The sequence below is a fragment of the Montipora capricornis genome, chromosome 10 (assembly GCF_036669925.1).
Source record: "Montipora capricornis isolate CH-2021 chromosome 10, ASM3666992v2, whole genome shotgun sequence".
Classification (NCBI taxonomy): domain Eukaryota; kingdom Metazoa; phylum Cnidaria; class Anthozoa; order Scleractinia; family Acroporidae; genus Montipora; species Montipora capricornis.
Window position 1 is genome coordinate 61,979,691 of NC_090892.1, and position 11,682 is coordinate 61,991,372.

The window sequence follows — 11,682 nt, forward strand, 5'->3', positions numbered from 1 at the left end:
GTTGTGCACGAAAATGTTTGAGGCCTTGACTGCAGTAGCATGCGGAGAGCAGACGCATTTTTCGGCTTTTGTTTCACCCGCAGAGAAAATTGAAACAAAAGCCGAAAAATGCGTCTGCTCTCCGCAGGCTATGACTGCATGATAAACAATAAAATTCTTGTTTCTGGTCGTTGACTGGACATCATCAGTACAAGTCACATTGTCTCCATTGTTGCACCTAACATGAAATGTACTGTTCAAGAAGTTGGACATGGTGTGTGAACAGCCATATGGCTGGACACTCTTGATGTTTACCTGACACGAACAGCACGGAATATGCTATTTCACCTGTCTCATAATTCATGTGATTGTCTCTATCCCAACTGTAATGTTCAAAACACACATGTTCGGGTTGGCTTCATAACTTCCCCTACAGGCAGTTAAGGGGTAACTGCCTGCATCATTGATACAGCCAGCCAAGCAGCACTGTTTACCACCACCGCGCATGCGCAACTGTAATAGCCGTTCTAGCAAACAGGAAGGTATGTTGATAGTGGTAGTGGAATTCCTGTATATAGAAATGAATTCCTGGAATTTCAATTTGCAGGGTCCAAAAGAGATCCTCACGGTTGAATCTGAGGTCACTCTTCTTTCTCAAGTTTCAGACTACCAAATAATCAATTTTTAGTTTATCCCTGTTCAAGCTGAACACACGCAGTTCACAAGATAGCTGGCAGGTGTATGCTTCAATCGCTGAAGTTAGGGTCACCAAGATGACAGATACATGTAGGCTTGGTAGACCCTTGGTAAAATACTTTATCTTTACATGTAGTTCCAAGAGACACTGCACATTCCCAGCTGAAAGGATTGCAGCTGACGCTGAATGTAGGACAGCCACTATTGAAGTCTCTCAGACTCCTCAAATTCTCTGATATAATTCATCTTGAAATTCTCTCTTTTGTTTATCAGTGGCACCATACACTAAGCCCTTCTAGTTTTGTTAATTTTTTTAACCCAGTAACTTCTATTCATTCATATAATACACGTCAATCACAGACAGATTAATAATCTGTTTGTTACATCTGTTCATACCACTCAATACGGTATTCATTCTCTCAGTTACACTGGTCCAAAACTTTGGAATTCTTTATCCATTGATGTTAAAAGAAAATCAAGCTGTTTTCCAATTTTTGTCAATATATCAATTCTGTAATTGGTGGTTATAATACTATTCTTGATTCCTAATGTTTTACGATTATGTAATCTTTAACTGTTGTTTAATTAATAAAGTAATACTTTTTATCTAAAACAATTATCTTGCATCTCTTTTCCTTGACTCTTTTATTTCTTGTTTTGGGTCACCTACTCGGTTAGTTTACAATTGTAAAATATCTTTTTCGTCGCAATCCCTTGATTTTATAATTTAAGCACCAATTTGTATTAATTATCATTTCTGTCTGAGTAGAAATAAAAATTGACTTGACTAGGACAAATTCAAGAATGGAAAGTAGAACTTTTGGTGGGTCTAATGAAACAACATTTTTTTAAAAATATTCTTTCCTTCACTGATCTCCCCAACCCAAAACATCCCGCTGATATACAGGAAACTTTGCAAAAGCAGCTTTTTCGTGTTTCAGTGAGAAGACCACGTTCCCAGTAGATATTATGTTGAATGAAATTAAACGTGGTTGGTTCAAGAGGCGATGTTTGTCGTGATGTTTTGGAGCCACCGAACAACATGAAGACGTCCTTAGGTGAATAAATTACACTGATTACCATCTGAATCCTAAAACCTGGATATTCGACGATGCATCGGAAACAACTTGAAATATTTGGGTTCTCGTGAATAAACCGATTTATGTTGAGCAAACTAGCTACGCAGACTATGCATTCAACTCGTATATACTCGTAAATTATTTGTGCGCTTTGTGAGTTGTGCCTCAACGGGAAGCTTCAGAGCCATCAGGGAACGAGTCAATTATGAACGTTTTCTCAACTTCATTTCGTGATAATAGCGCCAACAATAAAGCCAACAGACACATAGTTTTTACAGCGATCACCATCTTTTTAACATTCGAAAACACCTGAAAGCAGGCCAGCTATCACAAAGAGCGTCCGCTCAAAAATACCCCGCTGACCAAGATGAACGCTTTGCAAGTTGTGAGAACATTGTTTCTTGGTCCCAGGCCTTTTTTCTATCCCCCCCTGATCCTGAGGTAGTGCTCAAACAGGTTTGATTGCTTGATTTTTGACATGTTTTTTTTTATTCGGGACATTAAGCCAAAATTAAACAAAACAAGACGCTCTACAAAAAGCGGACACTGGGTTGCCTGTGGTATGTGTGTACACAAAAACAGAAGGCACTGAATTGGGTAGTATTGAACTGCAGGGTTCCAGTTAATTTTTTTCAAGTGGGGGGTCATTAAGACCATTTGAGGGTCACCCACATGTTGCGCCAGCAGAGGTCCTTTGGCTCACACGTTCACACCTTTAATTATTTTGTAATATCCTGTCCCATTTTGAGGTCTTTTAGTTTTTTAAGCTTTGGTAATAAATTCAGTTTAAAGATAACAAACAGGCTCTTGAGTAAAGGTGCACGTGATCACCTTGTGTCAACTGAATGAACTACGGGAAAGAATGCTAATCGTTCATTGTTTTCAGAGTAAAACAATGTACTTTTTAGCCAAGAAACTTCCGTCTTTGGTTTTTTAAATTTTGTTGTAATATTTAACTGAATATTTACATTTCATCTGTCGGATCAGGAAGCCGTCTTCGTTGGGTTCCTGAGAAACGTATCTATTGTGACTTCAGGGTGAACTATTTACTCAATCGCGAGGTTGAGCGGCCATGTAATTGAAAATCTGAACATCTGGGTTTACCTCAGTGTAAAAACTTGTGAAAATTTTTCTTTGTTTTGTTAGCTTGTGGTAGAGTTATGTTATTGTTTGACGTTTTTTTTGGCTCTTTTGTTTTCCTTTGTGTTACGTCATCTGCGAATTTCAAAGGTTTTTACACCGAGGATGAGCCGAACATCTATGAGATCCAAAAACAGACTTGCGAATTGTCGCAAATCACAATGCTGACAAGCACAAAAGCAGAAGAAATTGTTAATAAATGTGAAGTTTGTTACTATCTGAATGTTTTTGTGTTTGAGTAAAGGGACATATTGTCCCACAAATGATGTAATTTCCTTACACTCAAAATTTGCAAAAAGCGTGAGTTTCATGTAAACAATCTTCGCACTAGTAAGTGGTAGCAATAAATTGGATTAACCAGGAAGTTAAAGAAATATTGTTGCCTTACCAAATAAACTTCATTTTACACTACAATGACAAAATCATTTATCAGAGAATTCCTGTCTCCTAGCGTATCACATTTCAACGCACGTATGCAAATTTGTTAACTCATTTTCACCGCGTCCTGATTCCCGCGAAATTTTCCTTTTTTCAAATATCAACAAAAATATTATTTCTCGTCAAGCGTTCCATTTTTTATGTTCAAATAACCACTAAAAATAAAGATTTTTTAACGATCTATCCGTATTCCGTAGATACGTTTTTCATAATTTAATATTCTGTCAAAGTCTGTCAAAACACAAAAATAGCAACGCACGCAACAAATTTAGTCACATTTACCGCTTCGTCGAATTTCCATGCTTACCACAGGAACTTTTAGTTATTGTGAAAATCTTTCTCTATTTGTTAGCAATCACCCTTTCAGAGAAATCGACCAGTCTGCGAATATTTTATGAGTTTTTTTCAATGGGATGTCAAAAGGCCAAGTGGATGTTATGCATAATCGGGAGATCAAGTTGCGTGTGTGACACGTTGTAAATATTTTTTCACAAAATGTTCCCGAATCGTCAAGTATCAACACAGAAGACAAAAACATCATTTTAAAAGCTTATTCTATGCAAAAAGTAGGTTCTAATGGTAATTTTGAGAGTGGAAATCACGAGGCATGGTCAAGTTAACAAAACAGAAAGACGCCAACGTCATTTTGACACGAAAATGCTTTACTATTGCCATAAAAAGTATCCAGTTAAGCTCACATATTATCATATGAGCCGTACGGCCCCACGCGCACTTTCATTGCAAAACTATTGAGAAAATCCCCATATGAGGGCCGTACACGATGGCGCGAGCAGGGCCGGAAAAAGCCGTCCGGCCCTGCTAGGATCGTGTACGACCCTCATATGGGGATTTTCTCAATAGTTTTGCAATGAAAGCGCGCGCGAGACGCGAACTAAAACAATTTTGTTGCTATATAAATCCTGACTTTTCGGTCAAAATGAGCGACGCAAGTGAACATTCCAAATTTTTTAACCCCCCCCCCAAAAAAAAAAAAAAAAGGAAAAGCACAGTGGTCATATGATAAAATGCTTATTGACTGAGTTAGGTCGGGCCGGACGGGAAAATATTTGGCCCTTGGCAGTGGCGCACGGACCTCGCGGCGGGCCAAATATTTTCCCGTCCGGCCCTCCTACTCAGTCATTAAGTACATATTACAAAACATGATGAATTCATGAAGACCATCTTTTCCAGCGAAATATTTTTTGAAGCAAACAACATATTTGCTATTAGAGGCAATCTTTCTTTCAACAAATTCTTGGCTGTCAAATTTCATATTATTTTTACATGAAGACTGTGCAGAGAATAGAGATTACTTAAGATGTTCGATTCCTTCTCTGTCTTGAACCCATAAGTTACCAGAGAATTTTCCATTTGGTTTCAGTGTTCTACATAACACGGAAATACAGCTCACTTCGATTTCAGCTCGACGGGCGATAGTTCTTGTCGAAGTCCATTACTCCTCGGTTTTATGATCCCAGACATTTATTTTTCACTCCCTGTCTTATTTATCCCAGTGACGTTCCATTCTTGAGCTCCATAAGGGTATATTTTGTTTAAAGATGCACTAAAACGCCATCCGCGTTACCACGACTTTTGATGCCATTGCAGGTTTAATAATTAAACGTTCTCCTGTGTGCACCAAGGAAATCTACGTATTACCCCAGCCCCCTCAAACTTAACAAAATACGCAGAGAAGACTCCATGCACAAAGACACTACTTAGCAGGGGAGTGAAAGGCAAGATTTTTCCCGACACGGAAAAAAAAAATAAAAAAACGACGAAATGAAACCCAGATTCCGACTGGGTTTGCCATACTGGCAACCCAGTAAAGAGGGATTCCATCCGTGCAAAGCTGTTTGCTTAACACTTCTAACAGTTTTCATTCTCTTCACTTCTTATTTACACTTCCTTTTCGCATTCTAGCTGTAATTTTTACTGTTCGTATACATGTAACTACTTAGCTTCCATTCCATTGCTGCAGAAATTGTGTTATGCAGAATTTTCTGTTCATGAAGACGAAATTGAAAATGATCATGGAGCAGTTGAAACGTTGTTCTTCTTATTTTTAATCGCTTGTTTTTGTAACAAAATGTTTTACGAGAACTTATTACTTCAATTTCCGTTACTGGTCAAATAATTTTTATACTGTGATGTGCTTCTGCAGTTCAAATGAGTGTCTTTTATGTTTACTCCAATCATATCTTCATGCTCAACAGGTATGAATGCAAAAGTGACTGGACACAAACATGCAACGACAAACAGTGATTTACTAACTAATAATTAAACACAAACCACGAAACCAATGCCTACCACTTCCTGCAGTCCCTACAAAATTAATACATATCAACAACAGGATGGAAAATAATCAGCTACAAAAGCAGCTTTTGTTTAACACAAACTCATCCAAATGGACGAAGTTTGAAGCCTACTGGGCTTAGATGCCCAGCAGTTGAGAAGAATCAGACTTTATGCAATTGTTAGGAAGAACACTGACAGAAGCACCCCAGAGAGTTGATAACTTGAGCCGGGGAAAATGATGATGATGAACAGGAGCAACGGACAAACATATTTTTTTTTTTATATAAAAATAACTGACTGACCCATTATGCTACATGTAACAATTTTTTATACATGTGAAGGCATTAGACTAAGCTGGATCAAATTTTACCAATCACTGTTTTACAGTCTTAATGGTCAGTGACACAAAGACTGACAGTTGACCAATAACACCCGATGATTTTGATAACCAATCACTGCATCAATGACTAGAGTACTATTTATACCATCTACTGACACTACACAATTAATCACTTGACTCCGAAGATGACTTCCACTCAGATTGTTCAAGCATTAGTCAATGTCACCCTAACCCTGGTAGAAATCCTATGTAGGATCCTGTAAGATTTAATAAGATCCTGTAGGATCCTTTAAGATCTGATATAAGAATAGGATCCTACTCAGGATCCTAGATAGGAATCAAGATCCTAAAGAAGAATAGGATCCTAAACAGGATCTTAAATGGGAATGGGACAGGAATCAAGATCCTAAATTGCCTATGTCTTGGACCTGTACTGCACCAATTAAAACAAACCAGGAGTAAAAATTTGCATAGACTCTACATACAATGTACTGGTATCTATTTCCTATGTAAAAGCAAAGGCCTGCTGTATATATTTACTATGCCTTCGGGTAAAATAGTCTTTACGTAGCACTCACTAAAAAAAAAAAAACAGGAACTTCAACCTTCATTACATGTATAACAAGCTAAAGGTTTGGTCTTATTCAAAGCATGCCAATGTGAATGTGTTATCTTTCGAGTTAATTCACTGTTCGTAATACATGTCCTTTAAAGGCTCCAAACTTTGAACATAAAATCACTCTGTACACGGAGAAATGAAAAAGGAAGCTTTTATTCCAATGTATTCTATAGATTGTGAGAAATACTAATCAACGGATTACCTTGTTTGATGCTCTCATAATCGGCCTTATTCTAAAAGGAACATGATGCATTACTCTTGAAAATTACACACTCCAAGTCAGCACTTAATCCTTTCAATGAACTCCAGTATCTTTGGAATCTTGCTCAATTAAAATGAATCCGTAGAAAGATTGTCATCCTCCGCCATCTTGGATAACACGTGAGAGACCGGACTGGAAACTAGTGATTTTGTTTTGGTCAGTAGTCAGCGGTAACCAGTCCAGCTCATACATGAAGTACTTACCAGCTCTTACAGGTTTTGGGCAGTTTCATTCAAATGTTTGTATCTACGATCACGCTTTAGTGGTGACGATTTCTTTGTTAGTTTTACTCTTTAAATGCTGATCCAGGCAAGGAAATGCTCACAACAACTCAAGTAAAAAGGTAAGCGTTAACTTTAAGCGAATAACATCTGATTTGATGCCTGATTGTCTTCAAAATGAGGAACGATTTACATGCATGTAGAATTCACATTTTCACACCTTCGACTCAATTTGTGAAGCAAGGAGACTCAATTTGGCTTACATGCTATAGCCCTGTTAAAAAAAATAGTAAACCTTTAACAAGAATAATGAAGTTAGATCAACTGGTGAAGCAAATGATTTTGAAAAAAAGTTCTCATACGGCAAGTTACATGTATACGATTGACAATTGATTCCTTCTCGTAAAAATGCTAATTTCTGTCACTTTAACTATTGTAATCAATGCAGAAAATGCCTGAGAAAGCTATTATGGACGTAGACTAATAGAAATAATCAGTGATTTAGAGGAATCACTACATGCATCATTGAAGTATATGTACTGTTTTTTTTTTAGTTGCCAAGAAAGAGTATAAAGAGACACTTCTGAAAAAAATTCTTTGATGGGACAGCAGGGAAAGCTCCGTTACAGCAGATAAAAATGCTAAATAGCAGCCAATTCTGTCTCCTCAACCAGTTATGGTTTGATGTATTTGGGGATCTCTCTTTGCAGACTTGTTATAGTTCTGTGGTTTATCTCTATATATCTCTATATTGAATATATGTATATCATAACATACCATTTACATAATTATGGTCGTTACATAGGATTTATATAGATTACACATAGTGTCTGGTTCTACAAGGGTGCAGAACACGAATGTGACAATCAAGAACTCTCATGCTGCATACTAATAAAGCCGCATTCACACACTTCATTGTTAAGCTAGTGAGTAAATGACATCACTTTCTCCTCGATCTAGATAACTGAAAGATCGATTGGATTGTGATAAGAAATATCTTGAATATTGACATTTACTCATGAGAAAATGTATGCAGACATGTTAATTGTATTATTGAGAAATGTGATGGTTCTTGATTGCGAGAAACTAACTTCTCACAAATTTCCATACTTCTTATCTTTCCGAATGTATTCGAGTCAGGTGTGGTGACAAAGTTTTTGACAGGACCTGGTCAGATATGTACGCAAATCTATGAATCAAAAATGTTTGGACAAACTGAAAGAATACTGAAAATTATCTCCATCACCATCATTGACAGATTAATTCAAACCTATTTAATTTTGTTTTAAATTTACAAGTATTTAATTACCAACATTGTAATACCAGTTTTTTGTTTTAATTTCTTTCAAAATCCCATTTTCTATTTGCTATATATGAAGCACGATTGTGATTGCGTAGTTTATATTATCTGTGAGAAGAACATTGGATGTACAATTCAAGCATCACTGCCATCTCGTAATTTGATTGTACAGTTTGTTCTGTCTGCATAATCTGTTTATTTGTAATGTAAGACTTCTTTGCAAGAATAAAGACATGTTTCCTGTCGGCTTTTGACTCCACATTATTGTGAGAAAAAAATGAGAAAATACAAGTGCATGCAGTCTTATTATAGCGACAAGATTCAGCTTACTTTCATAACTTACATGTAAAAGGTCTCAACAGGATACTTTGACCTAGCTTGGACCTTGTATATCACAAGGTTCCTACAAGTGGATAGTTGCATTCTTAAGAAATTTGTTGCATGATCTCTTACTAATACCTTGAATAGCTTGCCATGACATGGTTTGGATTGAGAATAAGAACATGTAAATTGGTTTGTACTAGCTTAATTGGACAGTTTAAAAAATATATATATAATCTAAATTTGATAGGATCCTAAACAAGCCCCTAAAATACTCTTTAGGATCCCAAAATGCTGCATAAAATCCTTTAAAAGATCCTGCAATAACAAGCTGGGATCCTGGGTTGAATCCTAATCAGGATCCTGCTTAAGATCTTGTTTAGGATCTTGCAGGATCTTACAAGATCCTAAAGGATCCTGTTTAAGATCCTGCTGTAGGATCCTACATGATCCTACAGGATCTTAAGTAAGATCTTGTGAAGGATCTTATGTAGGATCTTACACGATCTTATCTCAGGATCCTGTTAAGATCCTTCAAGAATGCAAATACCGTATTTACCGTATTTCATCACTTTCTCCTCGATCTAGATAACTGAAAGATCGAAGGCATTTCTGTTTCCTCGAATAAAACACGATCGTTCAACGGCTTAGTAACCTGGCGCAATACCTCGTGTTTGCGTGCAAGCATTGTCACTCGTGTTTGCGTGAAAATGCTGGTTGGTAATGGTTGTTTTTTATTCTTTATTCAAACCTGGCAGATTTAAATGCTTTTGCAAACTTCGTATTGTTTGGTTTATGAGTTTTGTTTTGTTTGTCATTTGAGAAATTGTAAGTCAAGGCCCAATTAAACCTTGCACATTTTCGCATCGTTCGCAAGTTATTTTCAAAGATTGACTCCTGCTTCTGTGATGTTGCATTGTGCTTATCCTCTAAAGCCCTTTATCCTTGAACAACGAAACAGGTGAGTTTGAGGTTTACATGTTCAATTTTCACAGAACTTTTTCGAAACTCAAGGACAAAACGCCCGCATATACAACAGCTGCTGAACAACAAAACTATTAAGCGCTTGAGGCCCTGATTTTTTTGTGCATCCACATTTCCAGAAATCGAAGAATACAAGATTAGTGTCCCATGAACATTTGCGTTTTTTGCCATCAAAAATGGGGGGTCGACTTATACATGGGATCGACCTACAGTGTACACACGGGTAAATACGGTATATCTTTTTTAATTTTTACAGCCACAAAACTCAAAAATCAATATTTCTCTCAAATTTTGTTTAGATGAAGAGTATTACGTCTCCCAATGCACCGTATTGTTTTGGAGTCATGCGCATGATCATCCTTTTTGAGAAAATGCAGATTTAAGAATTGAATAGTTGCAATTGCCTTTTTTTTTCCACCAAAGTACTAAACCCATTGACCCCTGAGAGTGACACCTATATACATGTGTAAGGAGATTTTGCTCTGTCTAATGCCAGACGATTTTATAAAATCCTCTACTCATCAATGGGGGGATCATAGGGCGTTTGAGGTGTTAATGGCTTAATGCTTACTTTGCTGTCAAATTTTTCTTTACAAAGCAATTCAGATTAGCTCAAAACCTCCTAAAAGCTCTTCTATTGTAGACTTCCAGTTAAGTGACTTTTGAGAAATTAGAATCTTGTTTAATTTTGCACCCAAATTTTCAACTGTAATTAACATTCCTGTTTTTACTTGACTGAAGCATAAGCATAAGCATAAGCATAAGCATAAGCATAATTTATTCACGATGAAAAAATAAAATATAAAAATACATCATGAAAAGGAAACACGAGGTTGACCCTATAACGTTTCTTGGAATTAAAAACTAAAAACTAAAACAAGCATCATAATTACATATTTACAATTTACAAATTAAGGAAAGACTTCAGTCTGGTTTTAAAAATGTTAAAAGTTTCAGCTTCTACTACGTGCAGTGGTAGGTTGTTCCAATCCTTTACTATACGAACGAAAAATGAGTATTTATAAGGATTTACTTTTGCGCTTTTCACAAATAATTTAAAAAGGATGATTAGCACGTGTCCAGGTATCTAAAGCTAGTTCGAAAAAGTCACTAAAATTTAGAAAGGTATTGAAGGTATTGTTGATGCCGCATTATTTTTTTAACACAGAATAAAGCTCCAAATCTAACAATACATGTACTTGCACTTGAATGTTAAGCTTTAAAATGATATAAAAAATTGTCATGATAGTAGCAGACAAGTAAAGAAACATGTTTCGACAGGAACCTCTGCCATCCTCAGTTAGTAGAATACAAAGCAATGGAAGCTGAAATATTTTTCACATTAGCCTTTTCTATTTAAATTCAGCTTCCATTCCTTTGTATTCTACTAACTGAGGATGGCAAAAGTTTCTGTCAAAACAAGTTTTACAAACTCAAAGGTTTCGTCATTTTCTTAAAATATATAAAATTAATTTTTATTTGGGTAAAATTAATATATACGCACTGCATGATAGTAAATTACCAAATTCATGTATTTTTTACCCTTTTGGAGATCAAACTTCCTAATTTGATCAAGGTTGAAAATCAAATTACTCTTTTTTTTTTTTTTTTTTAAATAGAAACAATGCACCACGGTTGTTATCAAGATACAGTATACTGCTGTAATTATGTAACAGAAACTAGAAAAAATTTTACCAGAATGTTGATGTTCCTTTTTCTTCCCCTGCAATATTTCCAAACCAATGCCTTTGACGACCTTCCCTACTGGTCTCCAACCTTGCTCTGACTTTTTTGACATGTTCCCTCACTGTGTGCAAGAAAAGAAAAATTGACAAGAAATGGATCAGCTGTGCAATATTAATCTCATCACTACCATCAATCAGTCCCTTGCTCACCTAGAGCTCAAATAGGGAGTGTGATTTTAAAACCTTTTTTTTTTTTAAGAGCGATGGGATTAGATGCCGTGGGTGGGAGGAGAGGTAAAAACCTACCCAGTGCTCAGAAC

General features: G+C 36.4%; 1 protein-coding gene and 1 long non-coding RNA gene across 3 annotated transcripts in view; one reads left to right on the forward strand and one right to left on the reverse strand.

Annotated features, from left to right (window-relative positions):
* Positions 1-11,682, reverse strand: part of LOC138018424 (protein NLRC3-like) — a 66,193-nt gene that overhangs the window by 51,874 nt on the left and 2,637 nt on the right. For both annotated transcript variants that reach the window (XM_068865041.1, XM_068865040.1), the window contains exon 2: positions 11,373-11,484. In XM_068865041.1, the coding sequence (XP_068721142.1) occupies positions 11,373-11,475 (103 nt within the window). In that variant the 5' untranslated portion in view covers positions 11,476-11,484. The remainder of the gene's footprint in view (positions 1-11,372; positions 11,485-11,682) is intronic.
* LOC138018438 (uncharacterized) lies at positions 6,600-8,619 on the forward strand. Its single transcript, XR_011126024.1, has 2 exons — positions 6,600-7,194; positions 7,627-8,619. It is a non-coding gene; the product is annotated as an uncharacterized lncRNA (long non-coding RNA).